At 37.1% G+C, this 24,379-nt stretch overlaps 1 protein-coding gene across 2 annotated transcripts in view; it reads left to right on the top strand.

Moving 5' to 3' along the window:
• Positions 1–24,379, top strand: part of LOC148941462 (ribonuclease H2 subunit B) — a 143,021-nt gene that overhangs the window by 35,417 nt on the left and 83,225 nt on the right. For both annotated transcript variants that reach the window (XM_089104069.1, XM_089104068.1), the window contains exons 2-3: positions 14,795–14,936; positions 23,025–23,236. In XM_089104069.1, coding sequence (XP_088960195.1) covers positions 14,795–14,936; positions 23,025–23,236 — 354 coding nt within the window. The remainder of the gene's footprint in view (positions 1–14,794; positions 14,937–23,024; positions 23,237–24,379) is intronic.

The following is a 24,379-nucleotide window of genomic DNA, read 5'->3' as shown; positions in this document are numbered from 1 at the left end:
AAGTATGCTTCCAATGCTTTTAAACCACTAGCACGTGCACCCAGGAGGCTCTTTGCCACTGCCTCATCAGCGACTTGATTTGAAATGATATTCACCAATGATTCCTCATCACATGTAAACGGATCAATATGGTCTTCGACAACAGAGACCACACTACTGACAAGGTTTTCTTGGCGCTTCTCAAAGGCTCCATTTTTGCTTCCTTCACCGTCAAATTCACTCATGCTCTCAATTCCAGTCGGTCGACAAAGGGCAGAGGAAACATCAGAACAGAATGGTATGGTGGTAGTCCACTTGGCAACTGCCATTGAGCTCAGTGTGATTCCTTTTAGTCCTCTCTTTTGTTTTGATTCAAGGTTGAGTGTGGATTCCAGTGCATGATCTGGGGAAACTCATCTTGCAATTTTTCCGCTTCACGTTGAATAGTCCTTTGACAAAGATATCATGCAAGCTAGGTGGCAAGGTTTTCATGTCACTCAAATACTGGAGTAGACATGCAGTATACTTATAATGCCCTGCGGCTGTCACATACGGCAACATGAGGGTTACACCCATAATATGACCTTCCCAGTCTCCCCCACGCTCTGCCATCAGGAACTGGAGAAGAATCAGCACAAGATTCATATACTCCATCCACAGCTTCGTTGTAAGGTTTTTGTCACGCAACTTGTTGAACTGGTTCATCAAAGGCTTCATAGATTCCAAGTGGTTGTCTAGTTTGTAGAATGAGCCTCCGCAATCCATGAACGCAGACATCAAATCTGACAGCTCCTCAAAAGTACTTGTTTCTTCGTCTGATTCAATGCAATACTGTTCAAGAGCATTCCAATATACTCTGTACAAGGCCTCTACTACGATGATGTGAGCCTGCATACACCTGTAATAGGGTTTTCCAGTCATAGCTTTTTTCGCAGTTCCAGGGAGTAAAATGCCGTTGGTGGTATTTGGCTTCAAGATCAGTAAGGTCTTTATCTTTACACCTGGCAAGAAATTCAGGATTTTGTTGCCATAGTTCTTCTGCTTGTCGACGCACTTTGTTCTGTCTATCAAGAGTCCGAATTTGATACACATTCAGTTTCTTATTTTTAGTACTTCCCTTCATACTACAGAATAAGCAGCAGGTTCTATAGTCAAATTCAACATCCCCAGCTTGGGATTGAGTCCTGCCTGGCACTGCTGGTGGAATTTGAATGCTCTCTTCAGTAGCTGATGCTTGATCAGCAGTTTTATTGTGGTGCTTACGACGGAGGAACTTTTTGCAACAGGCTTTGTGCCACTTGTGCTCTTTCTCATGAAAATCTGGTTCATAAGATTGTTTTTTTAATGCTCTGTAAGCTAAATTGCACTTGCACCTGACTTGAAGGACACTCACAACTCGACGCATGTCTGTAAGCTTATACAATTTCTCATTCTTTGTCTTGTTCTGGCAAATAATGCACAAAGAGAAATTAATCGTTGTTTTATTTTGGGGGCTAAGCATGAAGCTCAGATGTTTTCCCTTCAGCTTTTCCATTGTTGACCTAGAAAGAAAAACATCAGAAATTGTCTTTAAAGTCCACTTTTTACAAACTTTACACAAAAATCATTTCATATTGCTTTTTTTTCATTGCTGACCATGCCAGTAGTCTTCATATTTACCAAATCGAGCAGAATATCATTGCAGTTTAACTAAGCTAAGTACAGGAGGCTTACTTTAGTGTCCCAGTTCACTTTCAAGCCATGCTCGCTCAACTGGCAAACAATTTATTGTAAATATTTTAAGTTGTTGATAGGCATCGACTAGATTAGGTATAGGCTAGCAGTCAAGGATATTAATTATTTTATGTATAACCATCAATATAATGTACTACTTCAACACTGTAGTAGTACACCACAGGATCTGTACCTCAAAATTTGAGACCTATGTCTAACCAACAGTGTACTACTCCAGGTATAGCATAATAGGACCTACACCATGTTTAATGTAGTACTGATGGTGGGGTGTAGTACTCAAATTCTGAGGTACAGATCCCATGGTGTACTACCGCAGGGGTGAAGTAGTACATTATGTTGATGGTAGTACATAAGACAAGTAATATCCCTAACTGTAGGCTAGGGTAGGCTGTGCCAAATGTTAGATATACCCAGCATTTGGCGTAGGGTATCCAAAATATTGGATTTGTGGTAGATTGGTTTAAGGTGGCCTCAGCAACATCAAGACTAACATACCCTAAAAAATGTCTGATCTAACTTAGCCTAATTACAGTATAGGCCAAGTCTACATAGAAATGTCACAAAATGTCTATCAAACAGTTTGAGATAAAAACTCATTCTTAATTCCAACCTGGTCTTGAGTTTTCATCTTGAAGCCTAATACTCAGTTTCTGTTCACTCATTTCCAGCAATCTGAAAGTTATTTAGCCTACCTGTCCATGACATTACACAGTTACATAAGGCAGGCATTAGGCGTCGTTCAGTTCCTATTCTTAGCTCTAACCACTAACAGTACAGCTTCTCAATCATACTACCAACCTCAAGTTTAATCAGCAACAGAGTTCACAAGATTGTTTCTTTCACGAAAGCTCTTTTTATCATTTTCGTCTTCTTCTTCCTACAAAATACGTCCCTGGGGATCTCAAGGTGGAGTTGTAAAACAATTAGCCTATAACAACCGAAGTTGATATTTGGTTGAAAAGTAAAGTTCATATTCAGATTTGGCGTTAAATTCTGGCATAAAAGATGTGTCATATCATCATTTTGGAAAAATGTATTTTTGCATATACATTTTGACGTATACTTTTTCAAAAAATTCTAGACGACTTCACCGAACAGTTGAAGCTTTGAACTTTACGGCAATGTGAAGCTAAATACTCAAGGTAAATTCTGGAAAAGGATGAAATATCCAAAAATTATAGAAAGGTCCAAGATACGTGGTTTAGCGGAAAATGAACCTTTGAATTTTGAGATTTTCGGGGAAAATCAATAAATATTAGCCTATAGCTCCTGGGCTATACGAGATATCGGAAAAAATCGAACATATTCTATGAGAGTACTATGTCAGGAACAAAATGAGATGTCACGCCACTACATCGGAGTGGTACAACCTTAGAAAAAAAATAAACAGTTTGTACACATTTTACAGGGCTAACAAGAGTGTTTTTCTGCTTTTACCAGATCAAGCCGTAACCTCCAGCTGTGCCACAACCCCTATTCGGCGTTAGCGTGGTCGATATAGTCGGACAAAATTTTCAAACTGACTTTGTTTTTCTGTTCACATCAACTCAGAAATAAGCGAGATACGCGTTAGTGGCGCCCGGACTACAACAAATCATATCCAATTTCATTCAATAGGTCACTGCGCTTTTGTAGGTAACAGGTTTTAGATAATGTAATACAAATCACACACAGGTCCTTTCGCTTTGAACAACGAATGATAACCACATACAGCCCCAGGACATAGCTTACAGTGCCTGCCCCCCGGGCCCTTGGGGGTTGTGTCGAAACCAGAGTTTTGTTATCTGACCTCTGAACTATTTTGAAAATGGCTCTCTCGAAGTTCTTGTCGGATGGGTCTGAGCAAAATAGGGCGTGGAGAGGGGGGCTAGTTGCTTTCCGATCTCTTTCTACTCTTAAAAAGTGAACGAGAACTTTCAATTTCCAATCATATGAGCCCTCTACGAAGTTTATTCGAGCATACCTTCCATAAGAACCATATATGCCCCCAGAGTAATACTTACAACGCCTGCCCTGGGACCTAGGGGGGGGGTGTTGACACAGAAGTTTTTCTTCTCTGACCTTTGAACTATTTTTAACGAAATGGCCATACGTAAGGGAGTTTTTTTATATGATCTTTGAAATATTTTTAGCAAAATGGCTACCTCAAATTTTTTATCAGATGTATTTGGGGAAAAGGGCTGGGGGGGGGCTAGCTGCCCTCCAATCCCATATTACTCTTAAAAAAGGCACTAGAACTCTCAATTTACAGTCAAATGAGCCCCCTTTGAAGTTTATATGACGACCCTTCTATATGAGGTGCCTCTGGGAAAAATAGTGGAGTGTGGGGGGAGGCTAGCTGCCCTCCAATCACTTTTGACTCTTCAAAAGTGAATTACAACTTTCAATTTCCAATCAAATGAGCCATCTATGAAGTTTATACGAGCACCGCTTCCATAACAACCATATATGCCCCCAGGGCATAACTTACAACGCCTACCCCCGGGCCTCGAGGGGCTGTGTCGATACCGGAGTTTTGTTATCTCAACTATGAACTGTTTTTAACAAAATGTCTGTCTCAAAATTTTCATCTGATGCATTTAGGACGTGGAGGGAGGGGGCTAGTTGCCCTTCGAACTCTTTTGACTCTTAAAAAGTGAACAAGAACTATCAATTTCCAATCAAATGAGCCCTCTCCGAAGTTTATTCAAGTATTCCTTCCATAAAAACTGTATATGCGCCTACAGCATTACTCAGAACGCCTGCCTCCGGGCCGTGGGGGTTGCGTCTACACAGGAATTTTCCTTATCTGACCTTTGTACTATTTTTAATGAAATGGTTATTATAAAAATTTCATCGGATGGGCTTGGGGAAAAAAGGGTATATGGGGGGGGGGGCTATTTGCCCTCGGACATCTTTTGACTCTTAAAATGTGAACTAGAACTCTCAATTTCCAATCAAATGAGCCCTCTCTGAAGTTTAGATGAGCATCCCTTTCATAAGAACCAAATACGCCCCCAGGACAATACTTACAACGTCTGTACTCTGGGCCCTGGGGGAGTCTTTGTTATCTAATTTATGAACAATTTCCAAAAAACTGGCTATCTTGTAGCGAATGGGTTCAAGGAAAATGGGCGCGGGGGGGGGGGCTAGTTGCCCTTAGAGTATCCATTTCATAAGAATCATACATGCCCTTAGTGTATAACTTAGAACGCCTTCCCCTGGGGGGTTGTATTGACACTGGAGTTTTTTCTTATCACATCTTTGAACTATTTTTAACAAAATGTCTATCTCGAAATTTCCATCAGATGGGTTTGGAAAAAGAAGGTGGGGGGGGGGGGCTAGCTTCCCTCGGAGCACTTTTGACTATTGAAAAGTGAGCTCGAACTTTTAATTTTCAATCAAATGAGACCTCTCTGAGGTTTATACGAGCATCCCTTTTATAAGAACCATATATGCCCTAGGGCATAACTTACAACGCCTGCCCCCGGGCCCTGGGGGGCTGTGACGTTACCTGAGTTTTTGTTATCTAACTTTTGAGCAATGTTTAACTTAATGGCTTTCTCAAAATTTTTATTGGGGGCATTTGGAGAAAAAGGGGCGTCGGGGGGTGGAGGCTAGTTTCCCTCCTGTCACTTTTGACTCTTAGAAATTCAACTAGAACTTTCAATTTCCAATCGAATGAGTCATCTTTCAAGTTAATACGAGAATCCCTACCATAAGACCTATATATGCCTCCAGGGCATAACTTACAATGTCTGCCCCAGGGCCCTGGGGGGTTTTGTCGACACCAGTTTTTTATTTATATGATCTTTGAACTATTTTTGACAAAATAGTTGTATCGAAATTTTAATCAGATGCATTTGGGAAAAAGAGTTTGGGGGAGGGGAAGCTGTTACCCTTCGATATCTTTTGACGCTTAAAAAGTGAACTAGAACTCTCAATTTCCAATCAATTTCCAATCATACATGCCCCCGGGGCATAACTTATAACCCTGGCCTTGAAGAACGCGGGGGGAGTGTCCTGCTCAAACATATAATTTCCAAAACTTTCAACTACGTTGAGCAAAATGGCTATATCAAAATTTTGATTGGTTGTGTTTAGTGAATTTGTGGGCGTGGAAGGGGTGTTGGGTGCCTTCCAATCACTTTCGACTACTGAAAAGAGAACTAGCTATTTAAATGACCAATCAAATGAGCTCTTTCTGAAGTTTCTACGACAATGCTTTCTATAAAAAAGCCTTATATGCCCCCATGGCATAACTACCCTTGCCCTGAGGGCTGTGTGGGGGGGCTGTTATCCTCAAAGACCTAATTTTCTGAATTTTCAACTACGTTGAACAAAATGGCTATCTCAAAATTTTGATTGGATGTGTTTGGGGAAAAGGTGGTAGTGAGAGGGGGATTAGTTGCCCTCCAATCAATTTTGACTATTAAAAAGGGCACTAGCCCTTTGAATTTCCAGTCGAATGGGCCCTTTTTGAAATTTCTACGACAAAGCTTTCTATAAAAACCTTATATGCCCCCATGGCATTACTTGCAAACCTTGCCCTAAGGGCTGTGGAGAGTGTCCTCTTCAAAAACATACTTTCTATCTGGAAATCAACTACGCTGAACAAAATGGCCATCTCAAAATTTTGATTGGATTTGTTTGGGGAACATATGGCTAGGACGGGGTTTTAGTTGCCTTCCAATCACTTTTAACCCTTAAATAGGGCACTAGAACTCTCGATTTTCAATCGAATGAGCTCCCTTTGAAGTTTCTACGACGACCCATTCCATATGAAGTGCCTCTGGGGAAAAAAAAATTAATAATAATAAAACATTGGAGCCGTGTGGCCTTTACTATAGGCAACGCTACAGCGTTGCCTATGATGTCCTCCACTGCTAGTGAGGCCCTGGAACATCTTACAGAGCTGCTTAAGGGCTCATTTTAAAGGAAATTGCTATATCTAGCATTCTTATATCATTATAACATGTATTACTTGCTATTACATGTATAGCAGCTTTATATCTTATCTCGCGCCTGATTCCCATGGGCTCGTTCTTTTCTATATCTAGCTTTCTGTGTGATATATTTTAGAAAGTGATTGTTCAGATTTTACCAAGAAAAAATATAAATAAATACAAAAATCAAATTAAAAAAAAAGAGGAAAATGTTATGCACTGTTATAGTTGCAGCGGTTGCTACAGCCTATTAAAGACGAACTACAACCCATAGCAACCACAAATTATCATGGTTGCAGCGGTAACTAAGGATGCCTAAACCATTTAATGTTTATATTCCGTGTACAAGTATTCGGTTCGTTATTTTCCGGCAGTTGATACTAGCGTTTGAAGTAAGAAAGTTGTATTAGGAAATTCGATAATGTTTTTCGTCCTTCAGAGGAATGCTACACTTTCTTGAATTTGTCGTGTCACATGTTTTTCGGTTTATTTTTGGATAATTTTTCGCCCATGTTTCTTCTGTCTTAAATTTTGTGTTTGATGCTACTAAAAACTTCAGAACGACACATGGAGGTCTTTTCATTTAATGTTGATTTCCGGGGTTTTCCTGGATTTTTAAAACATGTATGGTTGTATAAGTTTCTACATCACCAATTCAAACAATCAGAATTCATTTTTATTTAAACAATCAGAACTTCATTTAAACAACCAGGGTCGTAGCTAGGGTTTTCAGCGGCCAGGGGCAATGTCGGTTTTCGCAAGCCCCCCCCCACCAATGCCACAATATACGTAAACAAAACATATACAATACCTCTATTTGGCGTCCCCTTAAAGGCTGCGCTTGGACAGTTGGTGCCCCCTTGCCTTTCCCCACTCTAGCTGCTCCGCTTGTTCTGGTCTAGTGAAATAATAGGTCTGAAATTAATGAATTCTTTTCATTGCAAGTTACAACTGGAGATTTATAACTAGGGTGGATTTAAATTTTGATGCCCCTAGGCCAAAGCGTTTGGCGCCCCTAGGTCCAAGCGTTCAGGGGGGACACAGAGATTTGCGGGGAAATTCCCGGAAATTTGGTGATAGCGAAAGCACTGAGCTGAAAGCAACTGATGAGTGATAAGCCATAAGTAATGCTAAAGATAGGTTATACCGAGCTCTCAGCTGCCATTCTTGGGAAACATCGGACAGTTTATAAGTGACTATGCAATTCCTGTGTTGTTTTAAAATCACTTTTCTGTGATAAATCACATCAGTCCAGTTTTGTTAAGAAAAAAGATCGATTAGTGTTTTTTTTTGCCCCACGGCATTGTGCGCCCCTAGGCCCGGGCCTAGTGGGCCTTTGCAACATTATGAAGCATGTCTCTGTGGAAAAAGTCAGGCCTAACTCTAAAGATCCTTCATTACCAGATTGATAAGGTTTGAGCTTTCAGTTATATAAGAATAGTTCCTTTGACCAAACTATCTTTTCGTTTATCTTTTAATAAATTGAGAATACAAAAAAGGTGAAAATTATCTGTCCTAATTAAAATTTTTACCTGTTTTAAATTTTCATTTTAAGTATACTTTCAACTTTGTATATTTTCACCCACTTATCGGGTAATCTAAACTGTAAAATTAAATGATGTAATTGAAACAATGATATAATTTAATTAATAGTTTAAAATAATTTAAATGGTAAAAGGGAAACTGATTATGAATGTATTTAGGAATTAAGTAAAAAAAAAAGTTTTTTTTAAATGAAAGTAAGGAGTGACATTAAAACTTAAAACGAACAGATATTATTCCGTATACGAAAGGGGCTGTCCCCTTCTTAACGCCTCGCTCTTCATGCTAAAGCTTTTTATTGTTTTAAAAAATAAAGTTGTGAGGCAGAGTCAAACTTTAGCGTAAAGAGCAAGGCGTTGAGGACAGGACAGCCCCTTTCATATACGGAATAGTTTCTGTTCGTTTTAAGTTTTAATGTCGCTCCTTACTTTCAGTTAAAAAAAAACTTTTTTTTTAGTTAACTTCTGAACGTTTTTGAATTAATGCAGCTTTGATTTTGGCTCGCCGTACATGAATAATTAAAACGAAATTCGCATATTAATTTTTCTTTTTTTTGGCTAATTGGCTTTCTCGAAATTCTGTTCTGAAGTAACTTACGAATTAACTTACGTAGCGAATTTCTATATTCGTATGTTTTTATTACGAATATTAGGGAGTTCGTTCCCTAGTCAATAGCTCGCTCTTTACGCTAAAGTTCGAATTTTATTCGAATCACAAATCCCTGAAACACACCGGTCTTTTAATTAAAATAGACGGCTCTTTTGAAAGTATTAAAAAAAAAATTTAGCGTCAATAGTGAGGAAATGACTTGGGAGTGAACCCCCTCATATACGTAATAATTTCTGTTCGTTTTAAGTTTTAAGTTTGCTTCTTACTTTCAGTTGGAAAAACTTTTTTCGTAAAAAAACGTTTTTTTTATTTAATTTCTGTTTCTGGTCGCTTTTTGAATAATGCTGGGAAATCTGGCGCCCCCTTCATAGAAATGTCCTTTCCCCCAAGGAAATATTTCCATGGAAATATCCTCCCCTGTAACCCCTACTCTGACCCGGGCCCCCCCCCCCCCTTAGAAAATAATTCTCCTGAAAACGTCTGTATACTTCCCATTAACCAACACTATTTGTAAATAATGGGCAAAGCTCTTAACTTGCAGCGCTTCCCTCGGGAACTCTGGAGGATTAAGTCATCCTGAAAGACATATTTATTAGATTTTCCACTATGCTGAACAAAATGGCTATCTCAAAATTTTGACAAAATGAGCGTGGGAGGGGGCCAAGTTGCCCTCCATTTTTTTGTCACTTAAAAAGGACACTAGAACTTTTAATTTCCGTTTGAATAAGCCAACCCCCTCGCGATACTCTAGGACTACTGGATCGATACGATCACCCCTAGGAAAATAAAAAAACAAAAAAACAAATAAACACGCATCCGTGATGTTTCTTCTGGCAAAAAATATAAAATTCCACATTTTTGCAGATAGAAGTTTGAAACCTTTATGTTAGGGCTCTCTGATACGCTGAATCTGATGGTATGATTTTTATTAGGGTTCTATAAGTTTTAGGGGGTGTTTCCCCCTTTTTTCGAAAATAAGTTAAATTTTCTCAGTCACGTAACTTTTGGTAAGACTAAACTTGATGAAACTTATATATTTGAAATCAGCATAAAAATCTGATTCTTCTGATGTATCTATTGGTATCAAAATTCCGTTTTTTAGAGTTTCGGTTACTATTGAGCCAGGTCGCTCCTTACTTACAGTTCGTTACCACGAACTTTTTGAACCTTTAATAGGATTATTAAAACGTAGTTAAAATTTGCAATAAGTTAAAAAAAAAACGTGGTGACCAAATGGTATTTGAGAGCAGTTCCAGTTCTGATTGATGGGTAAATATGGAACATTAAAATCTAATCTTTAAAGCACTACATATAATTAAAAAAGAAGTCTGTATTACATACAATATGAAAAACGTATCTAGCTTAGAGAAAAGACCTCATCTCTCCGGACAAGGAGGCTCGTTGACTTGGTGATTCCTTCTGATAGGGATGTGAGGCAGGGGGCTTAGAGGATGGTGTTTTATATGGGGTACTTGCTGCATTGGGGGCGTTTGACTTGGGGGTTTTGGTTGGTTTCATTACGGGCTTTATTTGGTATTGTTGGGCAGCATTTACTTCCATTGCTGCAAAGGGGTATGGAATGGCCTTCTTTGTTGCTACTTGAAGTGTTAGTGCTCTTTTCTTATATGCAGGGCATACTGATTTATTGGTAAATTCATGTGGGCCTTTGCAATTGATACATGTAGGCTGAGTGTTGTTGCAAGTTGTCAACTCTTTAGGATGGAATACTTTACAATTACTGCACTCTAGAAGAATTTCATTGTATTTGTTTGTTGTGTGTCCCAGTTTGAGATACTTCTGACACTGGATGGGCTTTGGTTTGTATTCCTTGTGTGGTTTCATTTGCCCAAATAGGAATAACTTTTCTGGGATGTTAATTTTTTCCTTCAGTGTAAATAAGAAGGATCTACTTGTTTTTAGGCCATTAGAGTTGGGTTTACCAAGTTGGGTAACATCTTCAACTGGGATTATGTTTCCAGCCCTATCTGAGAGCCCTTCTTTTAACTCATGAATGGATATTTCTGGGGGAACATTATAAACTACTCTTTTTGTTGGGGATTATTTTGGGTTCTATTAAGATGCATTAATTGGGGTATTCAGAAGAGATTTTAGATTAATTATTGTGTCTGCTGATTTCTGATCTTGGACAGCTATTAGCAGAGATCCATCACGGTGAATATTAAGAGAGAACATTAATTTTATCAGTTTGAAAATTGCAACTCTTATTGCAGTAATCTTTTTTATTTCAAAGGGGATAATAAGAGAAATTTTAAGGTAAATTTCTAAGTTTCGGGAGGGAGGATCTTGGGCAGGGAGAGGGGAAATGCTTTTGATTCGGGAGATTTTTTCCTTTTTTTAGAGCTTCTAGAAAGAAACTCTTGAAACCCATTATCATCATTTATAGTGACATTAGCCCCTACACTGATCATTGTCCTATTCTAAGTATTGGAGCTATCATGTGAACTTTGTGATAGTGAGCTTGACCAGCCAGGATGGGTATCAGTTTCACTTGTATTTGGGGTGGGATCTGGGGGGATTTTTTTTTTTTGAGGACTTCTAAGCATTGCCTATTGGAAAAAGCTTTGAACTAAAACAAGAAAGGATATTACAATGATAACAAACCGTCTGCACTCTACTTTTCAAACAGTTCGTGGTAACGAACTGTAAGTAAGGAGCGACCCGGCTCAATGGTAACCGAAACTCTTGAAAACGGTAGTTTGATACAAATAGATACATCAAAAGAATCAGATTTTAATGCTGATTTCATCAAGTTTAATTCTACCCATCAAAAGTTAGGCGCCTGAGAAAATTTGGCTGATTTTCGAAAAAAGGATGAAAGACCCCCTAAAAGTTATAGAACCTTAATGAAAATCACACCATCATATTCAGCGTATCAGAGAACCCTACTGTAGAGGTTTCAAGCTCCTATCTGCTAAAATGTGTATTTTTGCATATTTTGCCAGAAGAAAGATCACGGATGCGTGTTTATTTGTTTGTTGTTTTTTTTTTTCCAGGGGTGATCGTATCGATCCAGTTGTCCTAGAATATCGTGAGAGGGCTCATTTGAAGGAAAATAAAAGTTATAGTGCCCTTTTTAAGTGACCAAAAAATTGGAGGGCAACTAGGCCCCCTCCCAAGCTAATTTTTTTCCCAAAGTTACCTGATCAGACTTTTGAGATAGCTATTTGGTTCAGCATGTTCGAAATATAATAAGTATGTCTTTTAGGATGACTTAATCCCCCGAAATTCCGGGGGGGAGGACTGAAAGTTATGAACTTTACCCAATGTTAACATATGGTATTGGTTATTTGGAAGTATACAGACGTTTTCAGGGGAGATTTTTCCTGGTAGTGCGGGGGGGGGGATCGGGGGTTATGTGGGAGGATTTTTCCATGAAGGAAGTTTTCATGGGGGAAGGGAAATTGCTATGAAGGGGACGCCGGACTTCCCAGCATTATTTAAAAAAAAGATCAGAAATTTAATATAACAAAACAAGTATTTCAACTGCAATAGCAGCAACATCGAAACTTCAAACGAACAGAAAATATTACATATATGATTGGGTTTACCCCGTAGTCAATACCTCGCTCTTTAAGCCAAAGATTTTTTAGTACTTTCATAAGAGCTATTTATTCATATAACGGCCTTTGTGATTAAGCGGTCTTTTTTAAAGAATTGGAACAAAATTCTAACTTTAGCTTAAAGAGCAAGGTATTGACTATTAGCGAACCCCCTAATAAACAAATTAAAAATATATGAATATAGAAGTTCGTTACGTAAGTTAATTCGTAAGTTACGTATATTTATTACTAATAAAAACGTTCGTAAATAAAATTAAACAAGTTTCGAGAAAGCCATTTAACTAAATAAAAGTAAATTAATTTGAAAATTTTGTTTTAATTATTCATGTACGGTGAGCCAAGATCAAAACCTGCATTTACTCAAAAAAGTTCAAAAATTAAATAAAAAAAAACAAGTTTTTTAAACTGAAATTAAGGAGCGACATTAAAACTTAAAACGAACAGAAATTATTCCGTATATGAAAGGGACTGTCCCCTCCTCAACGCCTCGCTCTTTACGCTAAAGTTTGACTCTGTCTCACAACTTTATTTTTTAAAACAATAAAAACTTTAGCGTAAAGAGCGAGGCGTTGAGGAGGGGACAGTCCCTTTCATATACGGAATAATTTCTGTTCGTTTTAAGTTTTAATGTCGCTCCTTACTTTCAGTTTAAGAAACTTGTTTTTTTTATTTAATTTTGGGAAAGTTTCAGGATCAAAATAAACACCACAGTATGGCCCTGAGGAGGATTTGAGCACAATTGGTTTGGTACAACTACTGATTGATTGAGATAATAATACACAAGAAATTTATTTTAAATTTCTTAAAATGTTGCTGCTGTTAATTATTTTACCCTTGTTTATATTTTTCATTTCAAGTATATTTCAGTTTTATAATATAAGTAAACAGTAAAATTAAATAATGTATTTAAACTAATTTTAAATTTATAAAAATTATTAAATTTAGTAATGCAATTAATATAATTAGATTAAGAATTCAAATAATTTCGACGGTGAAAGGGAGAAACTGATACATGAATCTAATTAGTAAACTTTTAAAAGGATTACTAAAACCGAGGGAAATTTAATATAATCTAAAAAAAAAAACAATGAAGACCAAAAGTGTGTTTTATAGCAGGCCCATTTCTTATTGATGAGTGTAAATGTGAAACATTAAAATTTAACTTTTAAAGCAGCGCATAGAATTTAAAAAAATCAAATATTACATACAAATACAAGGGGACCTGGAACTATGAGCTATGGAGGGGGTACAGCAGTCTTTTCTCTGTTCTTTACCAAATTTAGGCCTATACTACGACTAATTAAAGTAAGATATTCTAGTCTGACGAAAAAAAAGGGCTAAGTGGTGCTATCCAAAATCAAATTTGTAAATTTTGTGAAAGGTTGATTTTAATGCAAGTTTTAAGTAATTGAAATTCACAATAAGATCATTTACTATTAGTATTATCGTTTTTTACTGAAAAAAGTACTAGATATGGAAATTTCTTTTCAAATGAGCCCTTTTCCAATATTCTACGACCACTGGTTCGGTACGATCACCCCTGGGAAAAATAGAAGATAAAGGAAACATATCGCTACATCCCACGAAAAGGGGTTTCCTTGTTGTCCAAGATGGGTACTTTAATTCCCTTATACCGGTCTTCGACTATGGTGATTCCAATAGTGCAGCTTTCATTTCGTTGTGGCACGATTTTTGAGGAGTTGGGAATTTTTTTCAATTCCTGTATGTTTGTTTTTGCAATTAACTTTTACTGTTAAGGTTAGCCGAAATCGCAATTTCCATTCTCGGATAAGCTTAAAATGGCGATCCCTCCTAAATTCGCAGTTTTTTTTTTTTTTTTTTTAAAAACATCTTTTAAGCTTTTGGTTTCAATTGGCCCTGGTTTGCTCTATACTAAGTTGTACTTATAGGTACAACCACCGAACCACGAAAAAAAAACACCTCGAATTTGTGTATAGATGACATAATTGGCTCCTTTATTTTTTTTAGAATTTCAGTGTCTTTCTTCTTCAAACAATCCTTGTTTTCGAAAGATTTTTGTAATAGGCTACCGTTTACAATGTGTTAATTGCTATTTTTGATTGATCTGTGTTGATATAATTTTTTTCTGTGGTACCACTTGATATTCGGCTATATGAAACAATGCTTATAGCTTTTTGCAGGGAAAGGGGCCTAAAATATTTAAGAATTGCATTTTTAGCCAAGCGTTTTCCAATTCTCAGGTGGAGACCTGTTCAACCAGTTTTGGCGAGAGTATCTCCTGCCGTATATAGGTGTGGTCATAAAAACATAGACATTTAACCTTTGATAAAATTTCACCATAGTATTTATTAGGAACATTGCAGACAAAACTCACTTATATACCAACGAGATTTACCTATTTGAACATAAACAAGCTTATAATGCAGTGTTACTCATTTTTAGAATATTTATTGGAAGAGTCCAGTTGTGATTTGATTGTCCTTCGACTTCCTCACCCTAGAACGAAAGAATCAAGATTGTTTTTAATGCCAGAGAAAAAAGCTGATACGATTTTTGAGGCAAATTGCATTAGTGATGACTGCAGGTAAGTAAACATAGTAAAAGTTAGAGGTTATATAATCGAACAATTATTTCCCAAACATTTGAGAGCATTCTCGATTTCTTTAACTACTGGATGTGCCCTTGTAAGTGGTCACTAGTCCCAAATGAGACGCCGATTAAGTCAATTATTGAGTGTTCTGGTGATCTATCAGCACCTTTAACAGTGCTTTTAACCAGCTATAACACTTTTAATATAGTGAAGATAATAGTTATTTATTTATTTACCTCAAAATCGAGGCGTATATAAAATAACGACACTATTTTTGAGGGTTTTCAGGCTATGTTTCAAAATTCTCATAAATTTGTTTATGCAAAATACTTTTACCATAAGAATTGATCGAAGTCCTAGTTAATATTCCTGAATCAGCTTCAAATGGCAATTTTATCTCACGTGATAGTTTTTATTTTTTAAAGGTTTTTAAGTTTTTGGTTATTATGGCTGAAAATCGTTATTTACTAGGTTGCAGCAACTGCTGCAAAGATGATCCTAATGTAAATGCTTAAACAATCTAAGAGAGGAATTCGATTTTCTTTAATATAAATTCATATGTTTAGCTAACCTATTATTCATTCATTTGATTGTGTGTTACACAAAGCAGAAATTATTCCGCTCTGAAATGCAAAATCTACATAATTGAAAATTTAAACACAGTTCCCTTCTTTTGACGCTAAAATCTGTAGCTCGATTGAACAGTATTGATCGTATTTCGAACACACGGCTGATGTTATTCATCCCAAAGGTCCTGGCACCTTCTGAACCTCGTAAGAAAACCATTTTTGTATGCGTGTCATCCGACAGTGCTCCCTGAAATTGCCTTGTATTATCCATGCTATTCCTACGTTTTTTCGTAACCCCCCACCCCCTAAGTAAATCAACATACGTGCGAGAACTTACATATTCATTATAGTAGAGATGGGTTCAAAATGACAAACACCTTTTCTAAAAAATATACCACCAAACCAATGATTTGTCCTGTAAATAAGCTAATAATAGTAATCGACCAGCTACAGCTACGAGAGTTTCTAGCTTTGCAGATGATAACCGTTATACAGCGGCTGCTAGGACAGAAAAGGAGCTACTTAATCTTTGAAAAAGTGATATGGCATGTGTTGAAAAATGGATGAGACTTAATAAGCTGAAGTTTAACCACAAGAAAAGCTCCTTAGTAATATGTAATAGAGGTCCTAATTATTAATACCAAAGAAACTTTTGTTCCAACTTTTCTCAAGTAATCATTTTTGCTGTAATTACGTTGTGGATATTTCGGTTATTTTTTAAGAATTTACGTTATGTTTAATAAATGGTAATACATTTCACGCCTTCTGAAAATCATAACTGAACTATGAGTAATTTCCATGATTTATGACACTTGCTTAATGGACTTCGTGGGAATTGTTCAAATATCATCAAATCTAAAAATACTCTTATGTTACACGAGTTGCGGCAGCACAGTGACTACAGGACTCTCTTCCTGAGAAGGATGATTGAGGTTATGTTCAAGCTGCTTGCCAGCAAAAATGAGACACTGCTGGTCAGATGGAATGCCCTCCTTATCTTGAATCTTAGTATCTATTCTTGTGTGATACTTTTGCAAAAAGTTCCTTACCTAGATTATATATCACACACAGGATAAAGTCTTCGTCTTTTTCTTAGCTGGATACAGTACAGAACGAACCCCAGTTGCAACTGACGACGCCATATAGTGATTTTCCTTGTTGTTCAAGCCAGGGAACTGTAAGTTTCCTGCAAAGGGTCTTTGGCCATGGCGACCCCAGTGGTGTGCCTTTTGTTTCGATCGGACGCCATTTTTTAGGGGGTTTCTGACTATATTTTGAAATTTCCATAAATTTGTTTTGGAATAATATTGTACTATTAAGACTAATCGAGATAATTATTACCATTCTTGAATCAGGTACAAATGGTGATTTTTTCTAACTGGTCAATTTTTGAACGCCTTTTTAAATTGTTGGCAACTATGGGCCAAGGTTCGTTCTTTACTAGGTTGCAGCTACCGCTGCAACCACCACCTTAATTTTCTAATAAAAATAAACGTCAGTTGGTTAATTTCTGTTGTTGTTGGTAAAAAAAATAGGTTTAGCTAAGTATTTTACCAATGTTTGTTGATTGGTAAAGTCAACTATTTTTTTTCCTTTGAATTTATAATACAAGGAATGTTCTGAAAACTAGTTTATGACGACATTTCAAAGAATATGACGGCATTGCAGGGAATCATGTAACAGAGTCACTCAAATATTACATCATATCCTAGAGAAGAAGCTTTTCAAAAGACACGTGTGTCTATATGAAGATGCAGTTTTTGTCCAAGAAAATTCCAATGGCGTTCTTTTTGTTTTGATCCGACGCCATTTTTAGGGCTTTCAGTCGGTTTAAGGGTTTATTTTTCCAAATTCCATTAAACTTATTTGCACAATAACATTTTTCTATCAAGACTATTTTAGGTAATAGTTACCATTCCTGAATCAGCTAGAAATGGGTATTTTTCTCACTTGCTAATTTTTTTTCAACGTGTTTTCTTAACTTTGTTATTATGGGCCGAGGTTCATCCTCTACTGTGTTGCAGCTACTGCTGCAACCACGATTGTATTTTGTTTAAATATTATGTTAAGCTAATTGTAAAAAGTATTAAGTCCTGTGATGGTGTAGTGGGTTTAAACTTAGATCATTAATACGGGACTCAGAAATCGAACCTTGCTGTAGCAACACACTACAGGGACCTTAGTAGCCAGAATGTTTGTTGATTCCTAAAGTCAAGTTTTTTTCCTTTGAATTTATAATACAAGGAATGCTCTAAAAACTAGTTTATGACGACATTTCAAAGAATATGACGGCATTGCAGGGAATCATGTAACAGAGTCACTTAAATATTACATCATATCCTAGAGAAGAAGCTTTTCAAAAGACACGTGTGTCTATATGAATATACAGCTTTCGTCCAAGGCGATTCCAATGGCGTTATTTTTGTTTTGATCTGACGCCAATTTTAGGACTTTCAGTCGGTTTAGGGGTTTGTTTTTCTAAATTCCATTAAATTTACCATTCCTGAATCAGCTAGAAATGGATATTTTTCTCACTTGCTAATTTTTTTTCAACGTATAGCAATTTTCTTTCAAATGAGCCTTCAAACAGCTCTATATGATATTCCAGTGCCTTGCAGTGAAAAAAAAAGAAAAAAAAAGAGGACGCATCAGTGCTACCTAAAAAAGTGATTTTCCTCGCTGTTCAAGCGAGGAAATTTTAAGTAATGAAATTTCAAGCTATCATTGTTTCAAGCAATGATTATATCTCACACACTGGAGAAAACCTTTGGCTTTTTTTTTTTAGCTGGATATAATACAGAACGAACCCCAATTGCTACTGAGGTCACACCATACAGTGATTTTCTTGTTGTTCAAGCCAGGGGACTGTAAGTTTTCTGGTTAGGTTTTTGACCAAGGCGATTTCAGTGATGTACTTTTTGTTTCGATATGACGCCATTTATAGGGGTTTCTTGTTATTTTTTGAAATCCAAAGAAGCTTGTTTTCGAAATGACTAATCGATATACTAGTTACGCTTCCTGAATCAACTACAAATGGCGTATTAAAACGCGTTTTTTTTATTTTTGGTTACTAATGGCCGTAGTTCGTTCTTTACTAGGTTTTAGCTACCGCTGCAACCATGCAAGTAACGCTCTAAGAGGAGAATGAGAAAAAGAAAAATATAAACAAAAAGGACACTTGGAAAAATTACGCACAATTATTGACACCTTTAACTTTTATAGAATCACTCAGCAGGGCTCGAGTACTATGAAACTTTACAACTTACGGCACTAGGTACTTGATAGGAGACTCATCAGTAGAAAATCGCAATTCAATTGCAGAGGCCAGCAAACTTAAGTGACAGTTCATCCTTTTTTCAAAAACAAATTTCCAGATCACAATGCCGTCTGGAACGTAGCTATTACGAGTCCAAACAGAGATACTGAGAAAATAATTGCAGAACCTGAAGAACTACGGTCTGATTCGCACGGTTTTTCTTTTGAGAGGCCTTTTTCGTTCTGTCCAGAACAGAAAACATCAACGGTTTCCTGGAGGGCCTCAAGACTATTAGCTAAAAGAAGAAGTTTCTAGCATGGTCTAACTTTGAAAAATAACCCAAAAGTATATATGAGAATATTGTATCAAGAAGAGGTGGATCATCAGAAAATAAGGAGGAGAAATGACCTTCCCAAGAGTCCATATCAATCGGATTGTCCTTTGATGAAGCAGACGAAATAAGTTTTGATACGTGACGCCACAACAGCCGGGGGCTATTTTTAATGTCCCGCTAAAGATTGTACATTTGACGCCGTTTCCATTGCTTTATAATTTTTCTATATACACGCTTCTCATATTTGACGATCTGAGATAAACTACCTGACGTTGGATAGCCGGGATCAGCCCAAATATGAAACCAGTACTTGTGTTGATATCTAGCGCTCTAAAGTACGATGTCTTCGCTCTACAGTTTTTTATGTGTCTTAACTCGAATTGGCTAAAGGAAGAGATGCAGAAGCAGTGACCTTGATTGAATGAGCTAGCTCTGTTCAGCAAAAATCTAGATAAAGAGTGTTCCCATTATGGACGTACATAATAGATGATATGAAATCCGAATTTTTGACAACATATAATCTTGTGTACTCTGATATAGAGAGGTCCAAGCGATCCCAGCAAGAATTAAGAAACGCTTAGTCTTTCGCACACTTAGTGCTTCTTAAGCTCTTGAGAGACCAAGCTGTTGCTACAATGATTCCCTCCGCAATTAGCTCACTTAACAAGTCTGAGCTAAATATGCTTGGTCCTTGTTAGCGTGATCACCTGCATACTTATTGGGTTTAAAAGGATTCTTACAGTCTCTTGCGAAATGCTTGAATCTTTGGCAGTTAAAGCACTATTTAGGCTTTTCAGTTGTCAAAATCACTCGGCACAGGCAGTATTCAACCTTGCTGCCGAACTTGATTGCAAGATTAAGTTATTTTTTGTTTTAATGTTAAGTTCCGCGATCTAGAGCTTGCATACCTTATGACACTTACGACGCTACTAATAGCCCCTGTAATCTGGGAAATATCACAGTCGGCACCCACCTTGATAATACTGGCATATTCAGTTTTGATAACTCTGGTACAAATAAGTTGGAGGGGATAGCTGAAGCTTCTGCAGTGGCCAGGTTTTCATCTACGACCACAGTCGGCGGTGCATCATTTGGAAAGGGTGGCATATCCGAGTTGTTTACGCTATCAGAAAGCGGTGGAGGCTCATTGCGTTGCACTGTGTCACCGATTATTGCAGATAAATTTGAAATGAAAGATGTTGCAGAATGAAAGCCTTTTCGCTTTTCAAAAATGTCCACCAGTAAAGCATTTTTTGCACGTTTCATTCGCATACTTAATTGCATCGTTTCCAAAAAACTTTGCAGTAATTTAAATAATTGAAGCCTTCTCTTTCGCTGTCTACATATATACGTTTATTTAAAAGCCCATGGTCATGTACACAACAAAAAACACAAAAGTGAACACAACAAACAATAACACTCAACATATTTAAACCACTGTCTTTCAAACCCTTATGTCTTTTTCTATTAACTTCCTTCTGCAATAATTAGGCTTCTAGAAGTAGCCTCCAAAATCACTTATTCTTTGCAGCTTAAAGGAGACAACTCCTTGTAGGTACACCGACGCTTGTGGCAGGTAATTTCCCTTCACACAAGTTGAAGCTTACTACATTAATAAGGTTATATCAAAAAAGAAGATGCTTACACAGCGACCTCTCAATTAAGACTGTACGAGTCACCCTGATTCCCAAGTGTAAGATGTTACTGATTTGATGCCAATTTCGGAAACGCAAGCTATTACGCATGTGTCTGAAAGTTTTATTTTTAAATTTTTATTTGATGATGTAGAAGATACGATAAATATCCAACAATTTAGATTTTGACAGCAGGCATAGTACTGCACTTATTTGATTGCAATGTTGGACCCCATCCTTAAATATTTAGAAAAAATGGAGCGTGCGTTAAGGCTTTATTTACTGACATAGCCAGGGCTTTTCTACAGTCCAGACGATCATATTACAATAGAATGTGGACGCCAGTCCATTTGCTCTATGCTTTTTTGCAAGTTTTTTTTTTTCAATTGATCTCTGTGTATCCAGCTCCCTGATTGTGAGCCGTCGGAATTTTTAGTTGTTTTTGTGGTTCGTCACAAGGGGTTAAATGAACACTTTCTTGTCTAGCACTTTGCTTATTGTTTTAACTGTATTTTAACTTCTCGTGAACGTTTTAAATTTGGTGATGATATGACCTGACAGACTGACCTGAAAAGAATTTTAATGAATTAAAAGCTAAACCAAGACAGGTGAGACTAAGAGCTCTTTGCGATTTTTCACTTCATAAAAGTAGACAGCCAGACTTCCTATAATTCCTTACTACCAATGAAGAAAATTGTTAAGATACTTGGAATGCGTTTAGATTTTGACTTTGACTGTGTAAAAAATACGCCTCACTTTTATGTTCTTTTTCCAACATGAAGAGATTTGGTAAGCCAAACTAAGCTTCGCAAATCTGCATATTGCAGTTAGGTTAGAACTTCTCTTGAATATGCGTATCCAGCGTGATATCCAGGGCTGATGAAGGACCAGTCAGGCTTGAGATGGTACAAAAAAGGGCTGTAAAGTTATACTTGGACATAACTACTCAAATTATCATGATGGACTGAAACAATTCAACTTGAGTTCCCTTGATAGTCGTAGACATGATTTGACGTATCGCTTTGGACTGAAATATTCGAGCTCTCCAACTCATCGTGACAAATTTCCCGAATTTGAAGCTCCTTTTGCTAAAGGACCAAACTCTAGACTCTGACACATCAAAAAGAATTGTCTATAGTTAATGATTTACCCAGTTTCTAGTACCGAAGAGGTACTAGAAACTGGCTTTTTTTTCAGAATTTTGATGATAATGCTTTAGGAAGTATTAGTTGTTTGATGTAGTTCATTTTATGGAATAGGCTGTGAGTGTTATACTATAGATTTGTGTGTATCGAGTGTTTTATAGGAGTTTCATAACTTTACATATGACGTACCTTCGCTAGCGTTTGTCATTTTTGTTAATAAAGTATCTTATCTAGCCAAAACTAAAAATCCAGCACTAGCCAACAACAAATCTTGGAAAATGTTTGTGGAGAAATGTCTCTGGATTCTACTGCCTCTTTCTTTCACTTTTCCTGACTGATCGAACCGACGTAGGTGAGAATACGTTCAATTCTTAGAGAAGCGGATCAGAGGCTTTATCCCCATGGGCGGGGGAGGGCACGAAAAATTCCGTTACGTTTGTCAACGTTTTTCAATTTTTCGGAAGAATGAGGGGTTCTTTGGACCATTGTGAGGGGATGGAACTCGTTCCTTCACCCCCTTCGTCTCTCCCATGTGTGTACAGGTATGCAATTCGGAGATTTCAGTAATATTGGTAAACTTCAACTAAATTCGTGATGGGATTGCTGAAATTTTATGGACTCAGTACACTTTTTACCAAAATATTGGGTACATTTTCATCGGGAGGGGGGCGGGGGTCGTCTGTTTTCTCTACCGTGATGGCTCTACCTTGCTCTAAAGAACGTTTTCCTCAAACAAATGTTTTAATTTTGTTGGAATACAGTTACACCATTCAGTGTACAAAAAATCGGGAGACGTTTTTAGAAACCGGCATTGTGAACGTTTGTTCGCAACGGTGAGACAAATTTGGAAAAAATAAAAGAATACGCCATCTTTGGCTACCAAATTTGCTTTTGTTTAAGTACTTTTTGAGTATTTTACTTGAAAAAGAAATATTTAAATGTCCAGAAACTGTTATACTTTTGTGTTCTGAGATGGTGATTTTTAAATTGTGGCTCAAACGAAACTTTTATGATAGAAACTAATAAAAAGTTAAAGGAGACTTGTATGAATGTATAGACAGGAAGCGTCAGGCTCTTTTCACAGCTTGGGAGACACAGTAATTCCTCTGTTTAAAACTTACCACTAAATATTTATGTTATGTAGGTCATGGTTCATCAACGAAACAGTGGAAGAAAACGGAAAGCTGGTGGTTGCAACAGAAATGGATCTTGGATTATTAGTGCTTCCATATATTATGCAGTCCAAGAAGATTTCTCCTTTAGAACACATATTGATGGATGATGGTTTCCCAGATTTGAGGAAACTTAATCTAGATAGTATTGCTGTGCGATTAGCTATTTTCTGCGATCAAAAAGGTATATATTGATAAATTTTCCACTGTTGCAGAACTATGTCTAGAGAAAATTTTGAAGCAGGAAAGCCAGTGAGAGAGAATTCTTGTTGTTTAGAGTGGTTCAGCAGAAACTCACAGAGCCATGTGTATCTTATAAAATTAGCAAAAAATCAAGAATTCGATTATTAATGAACAAGATTTTAAATGTAGTTGTGCAGTTTTTAGCAGTAACAAGTGTCGAGTTAAAAGAAACACGGACGAAAATCAGCAACAAGTTTTTGCAGTCGAAAAGCGTTGTCAGGTTCGACTAGTTAGTTTTGCTTATTTATTTTCACGACTTAACTTGGCAACACTGATGAAAATTGGACGCTGCTTTAAAAACTTAATAATTGTGAAAGAACCAAAATAAAAATATTTGAAAAATCGCGGTTTTTTGCTAAGAATAGGCACAATATGGGCCCAAAGAAAAAAGAAGTTTTATTTCGATGTCTTTGATATTTTAGCAGAAACTATTTAAATGATTTTAACAGTTTAGGCTATAGATATTGTATTTCCACAACACATAACACTATTTTTACCGATCTCCATGCGCTTTTTCTTGTGGATGATAAGTCATGATTCATTGCTCAACCGGTTAAGACCGTATTGCTTGCTATCGCCCACTCTATGAATCACGTAAAGAAATGAATGACGATGGACTATTGCTAAATTATCTGCATGCTGACCCCCCCAACCCCCCAGACCCCCCCCCCCCCACGCCCATCATTCCCCCAAACACATCCAATCAAAGTTTTGAGATAGCCATTTTGTTCAGCGTAGTTGATTTCCAGATAGAAAATATGTTTTTGAGGAGGAAACTCCCCCACAACCCTCAGGGCAAGGGTTTTAAGTTATGCCCTGGGGGCGTATAAGGTTTTTATAGAAGGCGCTATCGTAGCAACTTCGAAAAGGGCTCATTCGATTGGAAATTCAAAAGGCTAGTTTCCTTTTTAATATTCAAAAGTGAATGGAGGGCAACTAGCCCCCCCTCCACGCCCATCATTTCCCTAAACATCTCCAATCAAAATTTTGAAATAGCCATTTTGTTCAGTGTAGTTGATTTCCATATAGAAAATGTTTTTGAGGATGAAACTCCCCCACAGCCCTCAGGGCAAGGATTTTAAGT

Source organism: Artemia sp. Qi Xiang Cuo, chromosome 18 (assembly GCF_049724085.1).
Source record: "Artemia sp. Qi Xiang Cuo chromosome 18, ASM4972408v1, whole genome shotgun sequence".
Lineage (NCBI taxonomy): Eukaryota > Metazoa > Arthropoda > Branchiopoda > Anostraca > Artemiidae > Artemia > Artemia sp. Qi Xiang Cuo.
The sequence above is the reverse complement of the archived record's forward strand: the minus strand, read 5'-3'. Positions and strand labels throughout refer to the sequence as shown.